The 22,245-nt window shown below is 37.4% G+C and overlaps 1 protein-coding gene across 1 annotated transcript; it reads right to left on the minus strand.

Annotated features, from left to right (window-relative positions):
* Positions 1-1,295: 1,295 nt before the first annotated feature.
* Positions 1,296-2,252, minus strand: LOC102508380 (olfactory receptor 56A4). The gene has a single exon (XM_006185637.2). It carries the CDS (start codon positions 2,235-2,237, stop codon positions 1,296-1,298), a length of 942 nt encoding a protein of 313 aa, XP_006185699.1. The 5' UTR covers positions 2,238-2,252.
* Positions 2,253-22,245: the final 19,993 nt, after the last annotated feature.

The raw sequence follows: 22,245 nt of genomic DNA on the forward strand, positions 1-22,245 counted from the left end.
TTAATACAATGTTATGTGTCAATTATATCTCAATAAAACTAGAAAAAATAAAAATAAAATGACACACACAAGGAAAGAATACTATAGAAAGATTACATTTTGATCAGATCATTCCACAAACATATGTTTCAATACAAAAGAAAGTAGAATAGACCAAATTGGGAAATGTATTCAAGTGAATAAAAATGATGGATTTGAAACTCTTAATTTTCATCCTCAAAAGAGACAAGTTGCTGTTGTAAAGTAATCCTTGAAAATATTGGAAAATGTGTGGCATCATTAAAAAGGGGATTGCAAAATAATGGAACACACTTATCCATGAAAATCAAACCCTACACCTTCCATGCCTGGAAAATTGTTGACAACTGTACCAGCCACAGCTCAGGATAGAGGCTGAAGCAAACAGGGCAATAAAGGGAATGAATAGGGCAGGTGATTTGTGACTAGGATGGGAAGGTCAGAGTTGGATACAGATGGTGCCTGAAATTTGATTGAAAATTCTAAGTTCCTTACAGGCAGGTAAGATGGAATAAAGTGAAGATTATAAAGTCATGAAGATGAAGATAGTGAAGAAAAGAACATACAATAGTTCAAACAATACAACTTCTTCCCCTGCAACCCCCACCCCTAAAATGTTGTCATTCTCCTTTATAGATAACTGAAGAAAGAATTTTAGCAGAAAGATGGAAAAATGGGAAATGCTGCTGCGCCCAAAGATGCTGCATACACACAAAATCTTAAGGGGGTCTGAGAGGATCTGAGGAGCCAGAAGATGGCATGTCTGCCACAGGTGCTAGAGAGAAGAGTCAAGGATGCTCAGGATCCCAAGATGCAAAGTTCTGGACTAAATGTCTAATCTTCAACGCAGTCAAACTTTTACAACAGAAAAGTCATATAAGGGTGCACTAGGCTAAATTGAGACAGGAGAGGCATCTAAGTCCTTCTTAAATCAGGAGACAGGCAGATCTTTTTGAGGTTATTATGTATATTTTGTTTCTTTAGTGTTTCAAACACTCCTACTCTAATCCAGCTCCATTTGACTGAGACTTGGCAAGACTTTGGTTAAAGGATTTGGTAAGGGGAAATACCCAAGTAACCACAGAATCCCTGAAAGGGAGGTTTCCTTTGAAGCAAAAGGAAACAAAGATTCACAGAAGAATGTTTTCATTGTTTTAGATATTAAGAAAAAGGAAAACAATAACTTTCCAGGGTTAAAAAGTGAAAAATTTCCAATATACAAAAAATTCCTGACTTTCATTAACAATTCCAAAAGTAGATCTGATCCTTTTTACCTCCTACAACCTCCTCAGTAGCTTCTGGATTCCCTGCTTGATCTCCTTGGTTCTCACACCATAAACAATGGGGTTCAGAGCTGGGGGGATGAGGTGGTGCAGGATGTTGAGCAGGATGGGGACATCTGGGAGAATTCTCTTCCTGGCCAAGTTAGTGATGGCCAGAACCAGCAGGACTGTGCTGAAGAAGAGGATGAGGATGAAGTGGGAGCTACAGGTGCTCAGGGCCTTGGCCGCAGCACCTTCAGCTTTGATCCTCAGCACAGCTTTCAGAATAAAGGAGTAGGAAAGAACAATAAGGATGAGGTCAGAGCCCAGTAGGGTCCAGCCGGCCACAAACTGGTAGAGCCGATTGAAGGTGATGTCGTCACAGGAGAGCTTGGACACAGAAAGGTTAGTGCAGATGCAGTTCTTGATGATGTTCTCTGCACAGTATCTGAGCCTGGCAGAAAGGATTGGAACAGGAAGAAAAAAGAGGCCATTCCGGGCCACAACAAACATGGCTGCCTTAGCTACAAATTGATCAGTGATGATGGATGGGTACCTCAGTGGGTGGCAGATGGCCACATAGCGGTCATAGGCCATGACCATGAATGTGCAGGACTCCATGGCAAGGAAGCAATTCATGATGAACATCTGGAGGAAGCAGGCTGAGAAGTTGATGGACCTGAGGTTAAACCAGAAGATGGCCAGGACCTTGGGGATGACGGTGAGACAGAGCACCATGTCCAGCAGGGAGAGGAGGCTGAGCAGGTAGTACATGGGCTCGTGCAGAGAGGCCTCCAACCGGATGGTGATCAGGAGGGTGGCATTGGCCCCCATGGCCAGGAGGAAGAGGAGGGTGAGGGGCAGGGACAGCCAGTGCTGCCAACTCTGGTAGTTAGGGAAGCAAATGAGGAGGAATTCGGAGACTGGAGCAGAGGAGTAGTTGCTGGGTGATGCCATGTAAAGTATTCTAATCACGCTGAAAATCCAGAGTCCTTAAAATGTGGAACAGATTATATCACCACGGACAGTATGTGTTATAGATGTAGTAGAACTTGGATTTCCACTGAGGCTTTTAACTTGTCCCAATGATGTTTTCAAATCATCATCATCATCACTAATCATTGTTGACATTTAACTGAACACTTTTCATGTGCTGGGCACTATGCTGAATATTTCATATTCATTATCTCACTTTCTCCTTTTAAAAACACTGAAGAGTAAATAATATTATTATCATATTTTCACAGATAATGAAAGGGAACAGGCAAAGTGGGTCTGAGTAGTTTGATCAAAATTAGAGAGCCCCTTTATTGTATTAATTTCACAACTTAGTCAGGGATTTCTAAAGAAGATAGAACATTTCAAAGATGCAAAATGGACCATAATTCTCTCATAAGGGACATCTTTAAGGATTAGAACTACTTGTCTTTAAGAAAAGTATTCAAAATAGTTGAGGTTCACAAAAGGTAGAAAAGACAGTAGCTAGTGAATGTTTGAGGCATATGAACCTAAATAGGAGTACATTTACCTGGTAAGTAAAATTATCTGTGATTCCTTGAGGCCAGGATCCAGTTATCCAAGTGTATGAAATCTATGTTCCTTAAGCTCGTCTGCTGTGATTCTAGCTGTTTCTCTCATTGGCTACTGTCTTATCTCCCTCACTACTAAACAAGGAACAGAGTGGCCAGGCACCCTAAGAAGGGTGACAGTAATGGCTGTAACAGCCCCAAATAGAAAAGAACCAGGGAATCATGGCAGGATGAGAGCAGGATCCCAGGAGGCATCTTATCAGTAGAGTTGGAATTACAGGTGCTGCTCATGTGTCCCGCCTGACCAGCCTCTTCTAGGAGGGTGAAGTGTGTGCAAGATGTCAGAGAAGGAAATGGAGGTTTTTGATTTGATCAAGGACTTTAAATATCTCAGACTTTGCAAATACAGATTATACAATAAACACACAAACACAACTTTCTACTCGTTGTAGGGCTTTAAGAAACCAAGGATTCAGGGGTAGGGACAATTATGTATCAGCTCTGTCATGTATTTCCATTTGTGATCCAAAAGTTATCCCCAGTGTGATTCAGAGAAATAAGAAGGATAGAAAAGATACTCACCTTTTCTGAAAAGGCTTCTCCTTTCCAATAACCTCAGTTCTAAATCACCAGAGTGACTGAAAATACTTGAAAAAGCAAGAGAATAGTACATCCTCAGTATTTGGTCTTGTTAGGTACACAAATGTATAACATGGATTAAGTAAAAACTTAGCTTCTGAGAGCGTAATCAATAGAAGAAATTGAACTTCTATGACACAGTATAATTGTAGCTCTAATAAAAATGATCTTACAAAACCACTGGGAAAGAGACAAAAGTACAGATGAATGAAGCAATGTGCTATGGTTGAAAAGTTAGCCTTAGATGGAAATGAATTCCAAGTCTGGCTCTTATACTCACTGTATGACACTGACAGCTATATAAACTCTATGACACTGAGTTTTCTCATTTATAAAATAGATAAATGATATTTAGCATCAGGTATTGTTGTGGGGAGGCTTGGCCTCTTAGCTGTGATATGGGTGGGGGTCTTTGAGCTTACAGAAGTTTGGGGCTCGCAAACCTTGTATGGCCACAGAATGACTCAGCCGCAGCTCAAGTGAAATAACAGCTGTCTTTCACTGTTGTACCAGGATCTAAGTGTCTTTGCAGGGTCAGCATCTACACTAGACCCCACTGAAAAAGTTTCATCTCCTTTCCCGACCCCTCCTGGACTCTCCTCCTATCCTCATGGTCCCTTTACTCACAATTTTCTTGGCCCCAACTTGAGACTTACCAGCTTCAGAAGTTTGCACTGCTGCTGTTTCTGGCTATTGAAAAAGGTACCTCAACTGGTCCCTCCAAAGGCTGTGGAGGCTGATTTTATGGACTCTGTCTCCACTATGCCCCTTCCGTCCCCATTGCTCATAGGAGTTTGTGCCCTTGTTGACACCTGGATCCTGAGGCCCTTTTGTCTATTTCTCAGGAGAGTATATTATAAAAGGCTTAATTCAGCATTGTGAATAGAGTGAGGGCAAGAGAGATCAAGACTCTTGGGGAGTCTAAATAAAGAAAAAGAACCCCCAAAAAAGAAGGTTAAAGAAACTGAGTCTTCTTAGGAAAAATTTCTATGGCTATAGCTGAGGGGAAGGAACTGAATAAAATATCCACAGTCTTATAAGTCTGTGGAGGGAGGTGGCAGAGGAACATCCCAAGCATCAAAGGAGCCTGGACCTCAAGAGTCCATGGACCATGGGCAACTGTCAGGGCAGAAGGTACTTCCCTGTGATCCCATCTCATGCAATGGGACCCTAACTGGTCTAGACCCAAGGAAATCTCCGGGAGTGGCCCTGCTTTCATATGTGATCTCATGTCCAGTTTTTCACTTTCTTGGATATTCTTTGTCTAAACTCTTTTTCCTAAGTTTAGTGGCAGAAAAATGCAGCTGTTAACAATACTCACTTTCTACAGAGCAACACTTAGTACTGGTTCATTTGGAACCTGTTCAGCTACCACTCTGAATGGATGCCCAGTAGGACCTAGAGAATAGCCTCTGTTGTGAAGGTCTCAAGATGCTTCTTAGGGTAGGGACATTCAGGCTAAATGTAGGATCATTTAGGCTTTGGGCACAGGAATCACAGAGAGGAGAATGAGTGGAATCTGGTTCTAGGTCTCACACTTCCTGCCTACAGTTTCTGCAGAAGGAGGCATCAGGGCAGACATGTAGATGCAACACAATCGCATTCCCTTCATGCACTACCTCCTCTTTTGTACCTACCTCCACCTTGATACACAGAAGTGCTGGGAGAAGCAACAAGGACCTGGACAGTATCAAACTGAGTTGATTGACATGCCATTTAAGAAAGGTATTTCATGAGTGAGTCATTGTTCAATTAAAGTATGTTGCTGAGCAAATGCCATTTACTCTGGGCAAAACATCCTGGTCCTCAGTTTCTTATAAATGAATAATCCCTCTCCATTCTCAGATCATGAGGATGTCAGGAAGGGAAAACTGGAGGCTTAAGTTTGAACCCTTATTTCACTATTTCCTGGTTGCTTCTCCTTGGCCAACCTTCATAAGCTGTCAGAACCACAATTTCCTCACCTGAAATATGGGATTACTCAACCTTCCAACACAGACTTGTTAGTTACAGGGATAAATTTACTTATATTCTTAGTGACAAGCATTTTGACCCTACTTTGTCGAAAAAACTATACCACATGTTAAAAATACAGTACATAAAAGTATGGTTTCTACCATCTTAGAGAGATGACCAAAACTTAACATATAATAATAATAATAATAATAATAATAATAATAATAATAATAATAATAATAATATATATATATAATAATATATATTATATATAGTAATATAATAATAATAATAATAGTAATAATAATAATAATAATAATAATAATAAATCTTCAGAATTCTTAATGTGTTGTATTATTACAACTATTAACTGATATCTTATTTAATCCTCATAACAACCTAATGAAATATGTATGATTATAGTCAACAACTGTAATTAACAATTCCTGATGAGGAATCAAAAACTACATGTTATGGATTAAAATGTGTCCCCCCAAAGATATGTTAAGTCCTAACCCCCATTTACCTGTGAATGTGACCTTATCTAGAAATAGGATCTCTGTAGATGTATTCAAGTTAAGAGCTACCAGTTAACACAAAGACTGATGAACTTCAGTTCCACCTTGTTCTGGGAGTACATCCCAAGTTTCCAGTTTAAAATGTGTGTGTGGGAGGACAGTTATCAGACTCTGTTTTTAATGGGCCCCAGCCTTTGAATTCTGTCTTCTTCATGCCAGGGAATTGCCAAATTTTTGCTCCATTTCATACTGATTCTTCAGGATTGGCAAATGTCCTCAGAGGAGAAGTAACTTTCAATCCTAGATTTATTGCTCAGTTTTTAACCTTCTACTAGATTTTTAACCTTTCTTTCCTAACTCTTCAGTGCTTTTAAAAATGTTTCTATTTTATTAATTTAAGCAGTCTTTTAAAAGTGACAATTTAGCTGGATAAAAATTTGAATATTGACAAAATTTTATACACATATTAATTGAATAATATATAATATATATGTTATGTAGAATGTGTATGTTTTCTAAACAACATATAATATATAATTATATATACATGCATACTCATATATATAATGTTATATATATACATATATGTATTCCCACAGATTTCAGGTATCTATTATTGCTTTTGAGAAGTATACTGTCAGTCAAATTGCTGTTCCTTTGTAGGTAATGTATCATCTCTCTGGCTCTATTTAGAGCTTTTTGTCTTTAAGGTTTTAGTAAATGAGAATAATTTTTAAAAAGTATCTTGTATATAGTTAGTTAAACTTCTTGAATCTTAAGATAATTCAGCCATTATCCCTTTGAATATTCCCCCACCATTCATTTTCTGTATTCTATTATGTCAATCCAGTTTGGTGTATATTGGGTCTTCTTATTCAACTCTTTTTATCTTTTCACCTCTATTTCACATTCCATTCTCTTTCAGATAGCACTGCTTTCAGATTAAGCTTTTCAATTTTAGCTGCATTTTACTAATTCTCAACTCAGCTCTATCAATCTTTTGTAATCTGTTATTCTTTCTTTTATACCAGTGACTTATACTTCTTAGATTTTTCAGAAGGTATAGTTGTTATTTTTTCAAATATACCTGGTTTTCTTGGGTTAATGATCCTTCCTCATATTTTTTGACTCCATCTTTTGTTTCTCTAACCATTTTAAACATAACTTTTTCAAAGTTCTTATTTTAATTATGCTGATTCTTGCGTATGTTTTGTAATTTTGGATTGTGAGCTCAGGATCAACAGATCTGTTTTTGTGGGATCGCTTAAGATCATGCTGAGAACAATTTACACATTAATTTCTCCACTTGGGTTTTCTCATGCCACACTGTGTAAATTCTAAATCAAACCTAATTGAGGGAAACTTGACTTATTCTCTCTAAAGCAAGTTCAGGACAAAATGTGTCTGTATTCTAGTGTTTTTATGTGTATGTGTGATTCTTATCTGCCCCTTCACTTAGGTTAAGACCCTTCAAAATCTCTGACACTTTGGGCACATGTGTGTCTTAATTCTATCTCCTACCCTTGTGGGTATCAAAATTTTGTGTTCTCTTTATATGATGATATAAAATGAAAACCCTTTTTTTTTGTAGAAACTCATGAATATTCCCATTACAGCCATAGATTTGATGACCTTATTTTCATCTCGCATTCTTTTTAATGACTAGCAAATTTCCTTATTTTATTTTATTTTTTAAACATTTTTATTGATTTATAATCATTGTACAATGTTGTGTCAAATTCCAGTGTCGAGCACAATTTTTTAGTTATACGTGAACGTATATATATTCATTGTCACATTTTTTTTCTCTGTGAGCTACCATAAGATCTTGTATATATTTCCCTGTGCTATACAGTATCATTTTGTTTATCTATTCTACAATTTTGAAATCCCAGTCTATCTCTTCCCACCCCCCTGCCCCCTTGGCAACCACAAGTTTGTATTCTGTGTCTGAGTATATTTCTGTTTTGTATTTATGCTTTGTTTGTGTTTTTTTTTTTTCTTTCAGATTCCATATATGAGTGATCTCATATGGTATTTTTCTTTCTCCTTCTGGCTTACTTCACTTAGAATGAGATTCTCCAGGAACATCCATGTTGCTGCACATGGCGTTATGTTGTCGGTTTTTATGGCCGAGTAGTATTCCATTGTATAAATATACCACTTCTTCTTTATCCAGTCATCTGTTGATGGACATTTAGGCTGTTTCCATGTCTTAGCTATTGTAAATAATGCTGCTATGAACATTGGGGTGCAGGTGTCATCCTGAAGTAGGGTTCCTTCTGGGCATATGCCCAGGAGTGGGATTACTGGGTCATATGCTAAGTCTATTCCTAGTCTTTTGAGGAATCTCCATACTGTTTTCCACAGTGGCTGCACCAAACTGCATTCCCACCAGCAGTGTAGGAGGGTTCCCCTTTCTCCACAGCCTCTCCAGCGTTTGTCATTTGTGGATTTTTGAATGATGATACCTCATTGTAGTTTTGATTTGCATTTCTCTGATATTAGTGATATTGAGCATGTTTTCATGTGCCTGTTGATCATTTTATGTCTTCCTTGGAGAATTGCTTGTTTAGGTCTTCTGCCCATTTTTGGATTGGGTTGTTTATTTTTTTCTTATTGAGTCGTATGAGCTGCTTATATGTTCTGGAGATCAAGCCTTTGTCGGTTTCTTTTGCAAAAATTTTTTCCCATTCCATAGGTTGTCTTTTTGTTTTACGTATGGTTTCCTTTGCTGTGCAGAAGCTTGTAAGTTTCATTAGGTCCCATTTGTTTATTCTTGCTTTTATTTCTTCTAGGAGAAAATTTTTGAGATGTATGTCAGATAATGTTTTGCCTATATTTTCCTCTAGGAGGTTTATTGTATCTTGTCTTATGTTTAAATTTTTGATCCATCTTGAGTTGATTTTTGTGTATGGTGTAAGGCAGTGTTCTAGCTTCATTGTTTTACAGGCTGCTGTCCAGTTTTCCCAACACCATTTGCTGAAGAGACTGTCTTTATTCCATTGTATATTCTTGCCTCCTTTGTCGAAGAGTAGTTGACCAAAAGTTTGAGGGTTCATTTCTGGGCTCTCTGTTCTGTTCCACTGGTCTTTTTGTCTGTTTTTGTACCAATACCATGCTGTCTTGATGACTGTAGCTCTGTAGTATTGTCTGAAGTCTGGGAGAGTTATTCCTCCAGCCTTTCTTTCTCTTCAGTAATGCTTTGGCAATTCTAGGTCTTTTGTGGTTCCATGTAAATTTTATTATGATTTGTTCTAGTTCTGTGAAATATGTCCTGGATAATTTGATAGAGATTGCATTAAATCTGTATATTGCCTTGGGCAGTGTGACCATTTTAACAATATTGATTCTTCCAATCCAAGAGCATGGGATATCTTTCCATTTTTTAAAGTCTTCTTTAATTTCCTTCATCAATGGTTTATAGTTTTCCATGTATAATTCTTTCACCTCCTTGGTTAGATTTATTCCTAGGTATTTTATTACTTTGGGTGCTATTTTAAAGGGGATTGTTTCTTTACTTCTTCTGTTGATTCATCGTTAGTGTAAAGAAATGCAACTGATTTTTGAACGTTAATCTTGTAACCTGCTACCTTGCTGAATTCTTTGATTAGCTCTAGTAGGTTTTGTGTGGACCTTTTAGGGTTTTCTATATATAGTAACATGTCATCAGCATATAGTGACACTTTCACCTCTTCTTTTCCAATTTGGATCCATTTTATTTCTCTCTCTTGTCTAATTGCTGTGGCTAGGACTTCCAAGTCTATGTTGAATAGGAGTGGTGATAGTGGGCATCCTTGTCTTGTCCCAGATTTTAGTGGGAAGCTTTTGAGTTTTTCACCATTGAGTACTATACTGGCTGTAGGTTTGTCATATATAGCTTTTATTATGTTGAGATATGTCCCCTCTATACCCACTTTGGTGAGAGTTTTTATCATAAATGGGTGTTGAATTTTATCAAATGCTTTTTCTGCTTCAATTGAGATGATCATGTAATTTTTGTCCTTTCTCTTGTTGATGTGATGTATTACATTGATTTGCATATGTTGAACCACCCTTGTGTCCCTGGGATGAACCCCACTTGGTCATGATGTATAATCTCTTTTATGTGTTGTTGGATTCTATTTGCTAATATTTTGGTGAGGATTTTGGTGTCTATGTTCATCAGTGATATTGGCCTATAATTCTCTTTTTTGGTAGTGTCTTTGCCTGGTTTTGGTATCAGGGTGATGGTGGCTTCATAGAATGAGTTTGGGAATATTCCCTCCTTTTCAATCTTCTGGAAGGGTTTGAGAAGGACTGGTATGAGTTCTTCTTTGTATGTTTGGTAGAATTCCCTGGTGAAGCCGTCCAGTCCTGGACTTTTATTTTGTAAGGAGGTTTTTTAATTGCTATTTCAATTTCATTTCTAGTGATTGGTTTGTTCAAGTGGTCAGTTTCTTCTTGATTCAGTCTTGGTGGACAGTATGTTTCCAGAAACTTGTCCGTCTCCTCTAGGTTATCCAGTTTGGTTCTATATAGTTTTTCATAATATTGTCGTATGATATTCTGTATTTCTACTTTATTTGTTGTAATTTCTCCAGTATCCTTTCTTATTTTGCTAATTTGTGCTCTCCTTACTTTATTTTAAACATGCATTTCAGAGGAGGTTTATTATGTTTTACTTTGTTATATAGCAGCAAGAGGATTTTTCAGGTTATGTGGACTACTATGAAGTGGAAGTTGGAAATGTTCTTTACGAGGAGATCAGGACTCATTTATTCACTTAGTGGTATGGAATAAACTTTCAATATGGAACATGAGAAAATGATAGCAAATAACAAATGTTTGTACTCTAAAATGTTGTTAGCTCTGTTCATGTAACTATTTTCTCTCCTTCTAGATCCAGCTAGGCAAATAAGCTGGTTACCTGAGTTCAAAACACATACTGAGATTACCCAAAGTAACTGATTGATCTTGAAAATATGTGATAATGGTGACTCACTGTGGAGGAAGAGATTATGGAAAGACCAAGATAGTCCTGGGGTCACAGTCTAGAACAGAAAATTTTACCTGAGTCTCTTACAAAAAGAACAGAATGAAGGAGAGGATAAAGGAGAACATGTGTGGGGTAGAGAAAAAAGAAGCTAAGAAAAAACAAAAAGAAGAGAAGAAAAAGGCAGAGAGGGAAGGAAAGAGAAAAGCAGCCTATAAGGAAGAAGAAAGAAAAAAGACATTGAGTGGTTAGTTAATGTTTTTATGTACATATATAATTGAATAATTGAAAATCAGTGACATAATTGCTCTTATCAGTGGCTGAGACAATGAAACCGAAATATGGATGGTTTAAATTAATCACTCAATGCATACAGCTGACAGTAACCTAGCCAGGATACTAAATGTGACATCCAAACTTAAAATCCAAGTCTCTTTACACTAAAAGTGTCAAAAGGCTCTTTCTCAAAAGCATAAGACACACTGACTAATCCATCATTCTGTGAAGACTAGGAAGAAGAAGACTTGGTGATCATTGTAACATGTTTATTATTTGGTGAACTATGCAATCCATCTGGCTATAACAAAAGACTTTTGGTGCAAAAAGAAAGTGAAGTGATAATACTAAGAAAGGTAGTATTTACCCCACAACAAGAAAAAAAATATCTCAGAGATATCTTCTAGCTGATACTAATTGGCTGGATAAATGTAGTGCACAGAGATCCTTGGACTTCTCTTAAGTCAGTAGCATCCCTGGGAAGTCACAGAGACAGCTCTCATGTCAGCTATGAGGAGGCAAAACACATGGACCTATAAATATCCCTCTTTTGGCTCAGTCTACAGACAAATCAATATTTACTTTTACAGGAGTAAGCATAGGTCTAAAGAAACTCTCAGCCTCTTTCTCAAACAGGACACAGTTCTTAATTCTGTTATAGACAGCCAAGTAAAGGCAATAAATTCAGTGACTTTGTCGAGGAAATTCACCAAGGTCTGTTCTTTCCTAGAATATTGTCTCTTCTAGTCCCCCTTCCCAACTATGTCCCATTCGACAGTGTCTCCTGACAGACAAATACTATGTATTTTCTGCTCAAAGGCTGAGCAGAAAATCAGTGATTGAACTGCATACTGGACTCCTGCTGTCATTGTAGCAGAATGGCAAGGCAGGTTACAGGAATATGTTTGGACAGTCCTGGCCTCAGGACTGGATCTGGGGAGGGATTCAAATCCCTGCAGCCCATTCCCTGAACTATTCCTGAGATGAGCTTCCAATACTCCACCCAGTGCCTTCCCTTCCTTCCTACCATAGATGATGTGGAAAGCATGGAAGGGACTTAAAGTGTCCCTTTGCTTCTCTCTCTTAGGAGTCTAAAATAAAACATGATGAATTACTTAATAAAGCATCTGGAGGAGGCAAACAAGAAGTAGATCAGGCTCTAGGGTAGACAGTGTCTCAGGGAGACCAGTAGAGCCACAGACATCTCCAGAGGTTCTCCTACCTCTTCTCACCCTTCCCACTGCCCACATTGGATTTCAGCTTGACATTAAATGTATATAAATGACAGAAACAAGAGTAAGTTTTCCAAACGAGTTCTTTTTCCTCCTAAACACAAATAAATTTACATTTTCCAGGTATACCTGCAGTTGGGTGGGGCTAAAAGACTAAATCTGGCCTAGGAAATGGCATGCTTTTTACAACCTCCTTGATGTCCTCTATACTCTGTCTTTTCCTCCTTCTCTGGATAGTTGAAGATAATCCACCTAAAGACATGAAACTATAGGAAATGGTAGAACCACACAATGGAGGAGGCTAGGACCCTGAATGACTGCATGGAGGAGAATGTCCCCTTCCACATGCAGCGGGCTGGATGTCATCGAACAATAAAATGATATTGTGTTAAACCACTGACAAATTGGAATTGTTTGTTTTGACAGCTGGCTGGTTATCCTAACACTGCAGACAATGCAAAAATTGACATCTAATGCTAGAAAGATCATATAACAAGAAAAGTTGACATATCTACTAAATGTGATAACTCTTAGGGAAAAGGTTGGAAGAATTAAAAAATAATAGTGTGTGTTTGTAATTGTTGATTTTGTTTGACAAGTTATTCTTAGTAATAGATAAGTTTATCAGAAAATTATCTGGTTTTCAAGCAGAAGTTAATGATCATAGAGAAAGCCCATAAAGTATTGAAGAATTTTCCTACTACTTGGGAAGTTAAAGGTTGAGAGAAATATTTAGAATGCCTTTGAACAGCAAAAACTCCTAGTAACCAGTTCTAAGAAGAGACTACATTATGTGTATAGCTGTCCTACTCAAGTCTGATAGTGTTACACAGACATCATTATGTAGAAAGGGAGTGGCATGGGGAGAGGGGAAAGACGTAAAAAAAAAGAATCTTAAATTATACCTAAGAAAATCTTTGTTAAGTTTTTGAGGGGATTCATTGCCAAAGAAACATGAGCTAGGCTTTTAAAAAAGCTTTTGATTAAAATCTAAAACAATTATTGTGTTTAATATTTTACAGACATGAAGCAGTCTGAAAATGCAGTATCTGCAAAAGAAGTCACAATGCCTGTGTCATGTAAGGCAATAGGGGACATTGAAGAAGGCACAATCCCACAGAGGCAGAACAAGGGGACATAGATAACAGAGTCAGAAGAGATTCTCCCAGAGAACAGAATCACTATCTAGTCAGGGAACTTACCTGATTGTCAAGAGATAAAAATATTGCAATGCCCATCCCCAAAGTATTCCTGCACTGCCACTGAGATGTTCCTGCTAAATATACTTCATGGTAAACTTCAATTGGGAATCTTTATGGCTGGCACCCAGTTTCTGCTCCACCATTAAATGTGTGGTGGGAGGAGGAAGATGACTGGTCCAAGAGGAACCACATCAGGACCTGATGGAGATGATTACACACTCCTGGAGATCTTGGACTCTGTGCTGCATACAGTGCCCAGATGAGACTGCGAGTGGCCTCAGTTGGGAAGAGGTTAATTATGTGTTACGTAAGAGAGTCTCTCTTATATCATTTCTCTCAAGAAATAAATATTTAGTCACCTGGTCTCTACAGCTAGATTTATGTGATGACTCTGGCCAACGGAATGATAGAGAAAATGATGTAAATCTTTCCCAGATTGGCTTCTAAAACATCCTGCAAGATCTTGCACATGCTCTCCCTCCTCTTGCGTGGCGGATTCAGAAGCACCAGTGGCAGTCACTAAGGGACTAGAACATGAAGGATCCAATTAATGAAAGAAGCATGGGTCCCTAAATGTCGACATGAAACAAAGCCTGCATGAATTGGAAAGGTATGTGGATGAGAAGTAAACTTTTATTGCATTAAGTTACTGTGATATCTGTGTTGGAGAAACTAACTTTAGTTGCGTTGACTAATTCAATGTGTGTTGGCTTGTGTGGTACACTGCCTTTGCCCTCTACAGTCTGGAGCATGAAAAACTTCAGAAAGCTGTAAAACTGTTCAGTTGAAGTCTAACAGTGCAGCTCACTCCTTGGAAATGTAATAGGAGAAGTAGATTTATATAGAAAATATGCCTGACTTCTCTCTCTTCACTCTTGTCCCTGTTAGTTGAATGACCATTAGTATTTTGTCTTCTTACTCAGTTGTTTAATCTTTAAAATTGGAAATAATGATAATTCATGGGCTATTTTGACCATAATATCTTTTAAAGCAGTTTACTTCTTGGTAGTTATCAGTGCTAAACACTATTGTGCTACTCACACATAAAGCACTCAATAACTAATTTTTGGTTGAATAGATGAAGAAATGAATAAATGTTACTATTACATATAGTATTTAGCTGAATATTGCTAATGTAACGCCTTATGAAATACTGAGATATATTCTATCCTTATTAATCATATCATTGATTTGATATTGACTCTTTAATGTCAATGAAGAATAGAAAAATCAGTGTAAACTGTTTTATACCTTTTATTTTTTAAATTAATCATTCAAATCCTCACATGCTTTATGAGTAGGAAGTACAGTATTTTCTTCTTTAAGTTACTCACTACTCCTCCCCTCATGTTGGAGATCTCAGGAGCTTTACTGATTTCAAAGTCATCAGTCTCCTTTCGAACACTAAGCAGAGGTTAACTGGTATCACTCCAGTATTGCTATTCCTGTTAGTAGCCACAAGGAAGCTCTGTTGAATTGCCAGCAATGAACCTTTTTCTTTACTCCTGGCAGTAATACCATGCTGTTTAGACTCCCTGGTTGCCAGCCTTGATATCCCACACTGGGGCTCTGAGATCACAGCTCTGATCATTAACACCGATATACATAGAATATATCCGAAGCCAAAATGTATCAGATGACTATGTGCTAAGAGGTGCCCAGACCTCACTTTTATGGATCTGTGAAAAACACAGTTCTATTCTCTCAATAATATTTAGGTCTTTATTTTGAGCATTGGTCACCAGGATAGACTCCCTTTTTCCTCCGAATATTTAATTCCCAGGGAACTTTTTGCTCTCTCTTGCCACTTGGTTTTGAATTAAAGCTGCTGTGTTCTGGAATACGGCTCAATGGTTTCAGATTTTCCTTCTCGAAAGGTTCTGGGATTGACACAATGTAAACTGACTATACTTCAATAAAAATATATATTAAAAAGTTCTGGGTTGCTCATGCAAATTTCTCTTGCAAATATGACAAACCTGCAAACCAGGGAGTGAGATGATTGGCTTTTGGAGGCTCCACCTCCCCTTCCCATGTTCTTAGTACACCTCCTTCCAATACAGTTGGACCATCATCAGCCTATTATGGCAATGACTCTTCACAGATTTTCTCATTTAAACTGACAGAACATCTACAATTTACCAATTTAAAATGCATTTAGTTAATGCTAAATTCATCCAACCAAGACTGTGATAAGAGGACATTTTTTAATGCTATGAAAACCTCATGGCAGAGTTGAATCTGCCCTTAGATCTTAGAGTAACCCTGCTCCCCATCCTCTTTATCTATATATGGATTCACCCCAAAGCCTATCTTAGGACCAGTGTGTTCAGTTTCTTGAACCACCTGCACTGGGTTTGACAAATCTGTGCTAAATTGTGGTCCTCTTAACCTCTCTTCTTAAAACCAGAGTGGAGAGCCAACCTTAAGTACGTGGATTGTCTGTTCCTCATATTTAGGGCATGACTTCTGTGGAACTGGAGATCCATTATAGAGATTATTTGTTGACTCTTCACTTACCAACTTCAGTATCACAAGTAAGAGGATGTTTACTGAGCCCCTGGGATGTGCCAAAATTGTGCTAGCTACTGTGAGGAATGACAACTGGTGTACTGGCCCCTTATATCCTTACAAATCCCCACAATGAGCTGGCAGTATGTATCCCTGTGTGCACCCAGTTTGAGTTGAGCTTTGCATAATTATGTTGCCTATTTGCATTGATCTGGAGAAGTCTAGATTAGGAATTAAGATCAAAATTTTGATCAACTAACAGACTTTTCTTTGAGTCCCTTCTGGGTTTGCACCCAAGAAAGCATAGTGGAGATAGAAAAAGGACTCCTCGAGACCAACAGAGTGGATTAGATGTTTGAAAATATACCCTTACAATACGTACCATTTTCATATGAGTTATTTCCTTTATATTAGCTCTTTTTAAAATTTTATTTTTTATAATCATCCACAGAAGGCTCTTATAAAAGTTAAATATTATCATGCACAGACACTGGTACATTGCAAATGCTCAAAACATTTGAGCTTTTAATCTCATTATTATTATTATCAGTATATAAGGACATTTCTGGAAAACAGTGTTGAAGTTGGCCCTTCTGTCCTTTGAGGAACGATAGGAGATGGTAGTGGATAAAACTCTTTGGGCAACCACGAGATGAAGAGAAGCTCTGTTAGAGAATTCCTTTCTAAAAAATGGCAAATACGGAGTCACACGGAGTCACACCTGTGACTCTGGCTTGAGTAAAAGAGAACCATGTCTGAGGATATTAAGAACCTCTATTTGTTGGGAAATGTCATTTTTCATTCCTGATATTCTTGAGTGTGGCTTTGGAAGAATCTGCCCCTGGAGTCCATGCCAGTACTGAGTTGTAGTTATTTTAATTCCCACAGTGTGGGTCAATGGATCTCCATTCCTGCTGCTAGTTTAATGCCAAATTATTTCATAACTGCAAAAGCTGCCCGTATAACATGATGTCCTGTCTCTTCACCTGCCTGACCTGGAGGACTCGATTCTGTCTCCAGTTCACCTGGAGGCACACTGTACCACAGGGTGCTGCTGTGACCATTCTCTTGTGATGTCAGAGATTTCAGACTCAGACTGGTTGTTGCTATGCACAGATTAACTCTTGTATCTCAGCCCTAAACTCCCATCCGAACTCTGCTTTGTGATTCTGGGGCTTGGCCTCTCGGACCCTTTGTCAGTGGCTCCCTCTTACCTTCCACCTACAGAGAGCAACTGAAAAAGTCTGGAAGGTTGAATCAGGGAGGGGATACTTGCTGCTTCCTCTCCTGTCAATATCCCTCAGCAATGACTCTTCATCCTGGCCATGGAGTTGGTTTTGGTCTCTGAGATTTGTTGGTTGGTCGGTTGTTTGGGTTTTGGATTTTGTTTTGGTTTTGGTTTTGGTTTGAGTTTTAGAACTCCCTGGATCAAATCAGCCTCACTGAACTCCCTCAGAGGTACCAGCAGCAGCAGGATGGAGTCCCTTCCTCAGAGGTCTTAGTCCCAGTTCTAAGGGGCACCTCCTCTGAGCTCCTGTGACACTAGTCCTAGTTAGAGGTAGTGCCCTTCCTAAGAGATCTGAGACACAGCTATATAGGCTCACCTTCAACCTTTTAGGTTCTAATGACCCAATCTCTTTCCAAGTGTGAGGTCTTCATTCTTCTCTTCTTCAGTGTCTGTCATCACTAATTTGCATTTTGTCTTTAAAATTTTGCCTAGTGTGGACATTTAATATAATTGGAATCATACAGTGTGTGGCCATTTGTGTCTAGCTGCTTTTCACACAGCATGGTGCTTTCAAGGTTCATCCATTTTGTAGCAGGTATCAGTACTTCATTATGGCTGAATAATATTCCATCTTATGGATATACCAAGGTATATTTATCTGTTTATCAGTTGATGGACATTTGTGTTAATACTACTTCTATGCTATTATAACTAATGCTGTTATGACATTCATGACAAGTCTTTGTATTGATGTATTTTTAGATTCTCTTGGGTACAAACCTAAGAGTGGAATTTCTGGGTCATAATGGTTACTCTGTCTTTAACTTTTCTGAGAAAATGACAATTTTTTTTCCCAAATGGCCAAATTATTTAACATTCTCACTATCAGTGTATTTATTCTCCACATCTTTATCAGCACCTAATATCAGTGCTTTGACAATAGCTCCCTTGTCAGTGTAAAGTAGTATTTCATTGTGAATTTGATTTGCATTTCCCGATCAACTAATGATTTTGAACATCTTTTCATGTGATTATTGGCCGTTATATATACTCTTAGGAAAAATATGTGTTCAGATCCTCTGCCTAGTTTTAATTGGGTTATTTGCTTTTTACTGTTGGATTGTAAGAGTTCTTTATGTATTCTGGATACTGGAACCTTATCAGGTATGAGATTTGCAAATATCTTTTCCATTCTGTAGGCTATCTTTTCATTTTCTTGATGCTATCCTTTGAAGAATTATGTTTTTAAATTTTGATGAAGTCCAGTGTAACTATTTTCTTTTTTCAGTTGTTTGTCCTTTTAGTATTATAGCTAAGAAACCATTGCCTAATCCAAGGTCATGAAGATTACCCCTGTGTTTACTTCTAAGAGATTTTATAATTTTAGCTTTTACATTTAGGTTGTTGATACACCTTGAATTAATTTTTGTATATGGTCTGATTTTATTTACTTCTTACTGTAGCATTTTATAGATTTGAACTGATTTTTCCTATTTCTTATTTTGCTGATAGAATTCCTAGTACAAGAGCACCCTCTTCTGTCAGTATCATAAAGATAAGTTTATTTAAAGATAATAACTTTGCCGGGAGGGCAGGGAGAGGTTGACATGTCTTTGGTTTTCTTTTGTTTCTTTAGGATTTTTTTTTCCTCTCTCATTCCCTCCTTTCTTTTGATTACCACATCTCTAAGGAGGTCCCTCTTTCTTCCAGTTATCTTCTCCTTCCCCAGAAGCAATCAATGCACTTCTGAGGCCGTTACCTCCAGTCCTACTCACTTTTGAGCCACTTTCCTGTAGCCAGTGATGTTTTCAGTAGCATCTCTGACGTATGTTAGATATTTTAGAAGTTGGTGTAGATATTTTTATTTCTGGACACTTCCTTTATGCTATGTATGTGTCTCCAAACCCTTCTCCTCTTTTTCACAATGCCTTTTAAGCCTCGCACTATCCACAGTCTGAACCTAAAGTCAGTGACAACTGTGGAAGCTCCAGCCGAAACTTTTTTCTCTTAAAATACTTTAAAATCCTGCCATTCTCTGTCTTCTGTTAATGTTGAAGGGGTGAGCCAATGTGGTTTTATTTATACTCCTTCTGATATTATTGAGAGAAGATTTTTTTTTGAGAAGATGTATGGTGTGATTCAGAATCCAGCAACCATAATTTCCCTAAGGCCAACGAATACACACATAAACACACACACACACATACACACACACACACACACACACACACACACACACACACACACACACACACACACATACATCCATACCTTCATCTGTATGTACATATGTGTGGGTTCACAACCTTGGGCATTTCCAAGGTGAAATCTGCAACTGGCCCCTGTATATGGAAGGCAAAGAGACACCAATGAAAGAGGCAGACCACTCCAGAGTGGTAGGTGACAGTTTTAATAAGCAAGGACCTTACATATGAGGTTGCAAGATGAGTAGATCTCTACCTCAAACTGCCAGAACCTTTAAAGTTTATATCAAGGTTTTAACTGGGCTCAGTCTTATATTCAGTCCAGATGGTCTCAACAACACTTTACTTTCTCAAGGCTACGTCCTTGGAATAGCAGCCTAGTGTGGGAATGCTGGGTAGAAGGTACATTCCAAGAACAGGGGAAGGGGTGAGGAGCCTTCTGTTGTCCAGGTCCAGCTGGCAGGTCAACAGACAGTCATGTCCTCCCAGTGACCTCCTACCATAGGGGCCATCTATATGTTTGCAGTTGTTACTCTGTACACTTTGGGTATTATGTCTTTAACTGATTTTAATGTCTCATAGGACATACCAAGATTTTTATATACTTTTTTAGTTGACAACACTGAAGATTTTGCTTTTTTTCCCCATTTTTTATTGAATTATAGGTGATTTACAATGTTGTATTAATTTCTGGTGTACAGCATAGTGATTCAACTGTACATATATGTATGCATACATATTCTTTTTCATATTTTTCATTACAGTCTACTATACTCCATTGAATATAGTTCCCTGTGTTACACAGAGACTTTGTTATTAACAACTTTTTTTAGATCATTCTGTCAAGATTTTTTGGAAGGAGATTATATTACCTTCAAATGATAATGAATTTTATAGCTTTTTGAATAAACATGTTTTCTTCATTAACTAGTTGAATTTCATTGTATCACTGTAATTTCAAAAAGCTGACTGGAAAAACCTTAACTTATTTCTGATTTTAATAGAAATTATTTACTTAAAAAGGAAGAATTTTTCTCCCATGTTAATAAACTTCCTTTTTATTATTATTCTATAAACTTTAAAAAATAATTTAGTATTTTGGACTTTTTCACTAGCCTCAAAATATATGGCATTAAGTATATAATATTTATGCATTAAATATGATATGATGTGTTTAATTTATACATTTTCTAATATTGAATCATTATTCTTCTCTGTAATTAGTCCATATAGGCAGTGTAGGATATAGTTTTAAAACTTGGAATGTGAAATTAGAGACAGTAGCTCCATGAGATCAATGAAGAAATTTATCATTTTAAGGTCTTAATTTTTACTTATGTAAACTGACATTAATATTATTATCTATGTTTTAGGGCTATGTTGAAAATTAAATAAGGTAATGGAAATAAAGTAGTTGGTACTCAGGAAGTAATCTTCCTCTTTCAATAATGTCTATATTAGCTTCTTTTAAAAATATATAACCAAAATGCTTCATCAAATTTAGTTACATGTTTCTGTCTGCATCTGTATGGGTGGTGGACCTGTATTTTTCTTTCTTCTCAATATTTTATTCTGAATTTTCTTTCTTCTTTATTTTCTAAATTTGTTATCAGGAGAATGTTAATTTTCTAAAATGGTTTTGAAAGCTTTGCAAATTTTTAAATATTGCAAAACAGTTAAGAAACATATGAAAAGTTATTGTGGCCTACTATCCTACTTAGATGAAAATCTGCAATGACTATTTTTGTCGTCTTCCTTCATCATTTTGATCTGCTTAGTTTTTTCTAAGTCTTGTTTGTGTCAATATTGTAATTTCTATTTAGAAAATAATCTGGTCATTTTCTTTATATATTTATACAAAATATTATTTTTCTCTGTTTACTTCCTCTCTCAGTCTACATTACCATTACATCTTCACCCTATTGTCTGCATATTCCTTGCTCATTCCTTGAATTTCAACCAGAGTCCCATTTCCAATTAGAAGGCAACTTTATGTTTTTGCAGCTTCTAGAATATCCAAAGAAATCAATTAACCTATCAAGCTTTCAAACTGGAATGAGAATGACTTTGTATGTTGTCAGCGGCCACTCTCTTACAGTCTGCCCTAAAACTCACCCTAACCAGACTGAAGGGCATGAAGTTTCACTGAGTCGTCAAGCCCACAGAGCAGTCTCTTAACTCCTCAGGCTTTATAGTCTCCTGACCACAAGGCTCTCACCAAGGTAAGGACTGAGTCCCTAAACACCCCCAAGCACTGGGTTCATCTGAGGCTTGAGACCTCATTTCACACCAGTGACTCTACCCTCAGATTGGATTTAGTTAGCTAAATCTATATACACCAGAAGTAACAACCACATTAGAAATACATTAATTTATTTATTTCCAAATCTTTTAATGTTTTAGAATCTGCAAACATTTTCACTTTTTTCTTTTTTTTTAGTTATTTCATTTGCAGAGATACTGAAACTCAGCAAGGTCTAAGTGACATTCTCAGGTAAACCTTTCAGTTGAAGCCAAAGCCTGAATTACCACTGTATCCTGCTTGGTTTCCATGAAATTAATCATTTTCATAGTTATGAACTTAAGCTTCTGACATGTGAATGAAGAGAATGTCCATGAGAAAGAAAATTATTTAAGGTAGTTACTAGGGGCACAACTTTTTGCAAAGCCTTTCCTCCCTTTAGGGATTTTTTAG

The sequence above is a fragment of the Camelus ferus genome, chromosome 10 (assembly GCF_009834535.1).
Source record: "Camelus ferus isolate YT-003-E chromosome 10, BCGSAC_Cfer_1.0, whole genome shotgun sequence".
NCBI lineage: Eukaryota > Metazoa > Chordata > Mammalia > Artiodactyla > Camelidae > Camelus > Camelus ferus.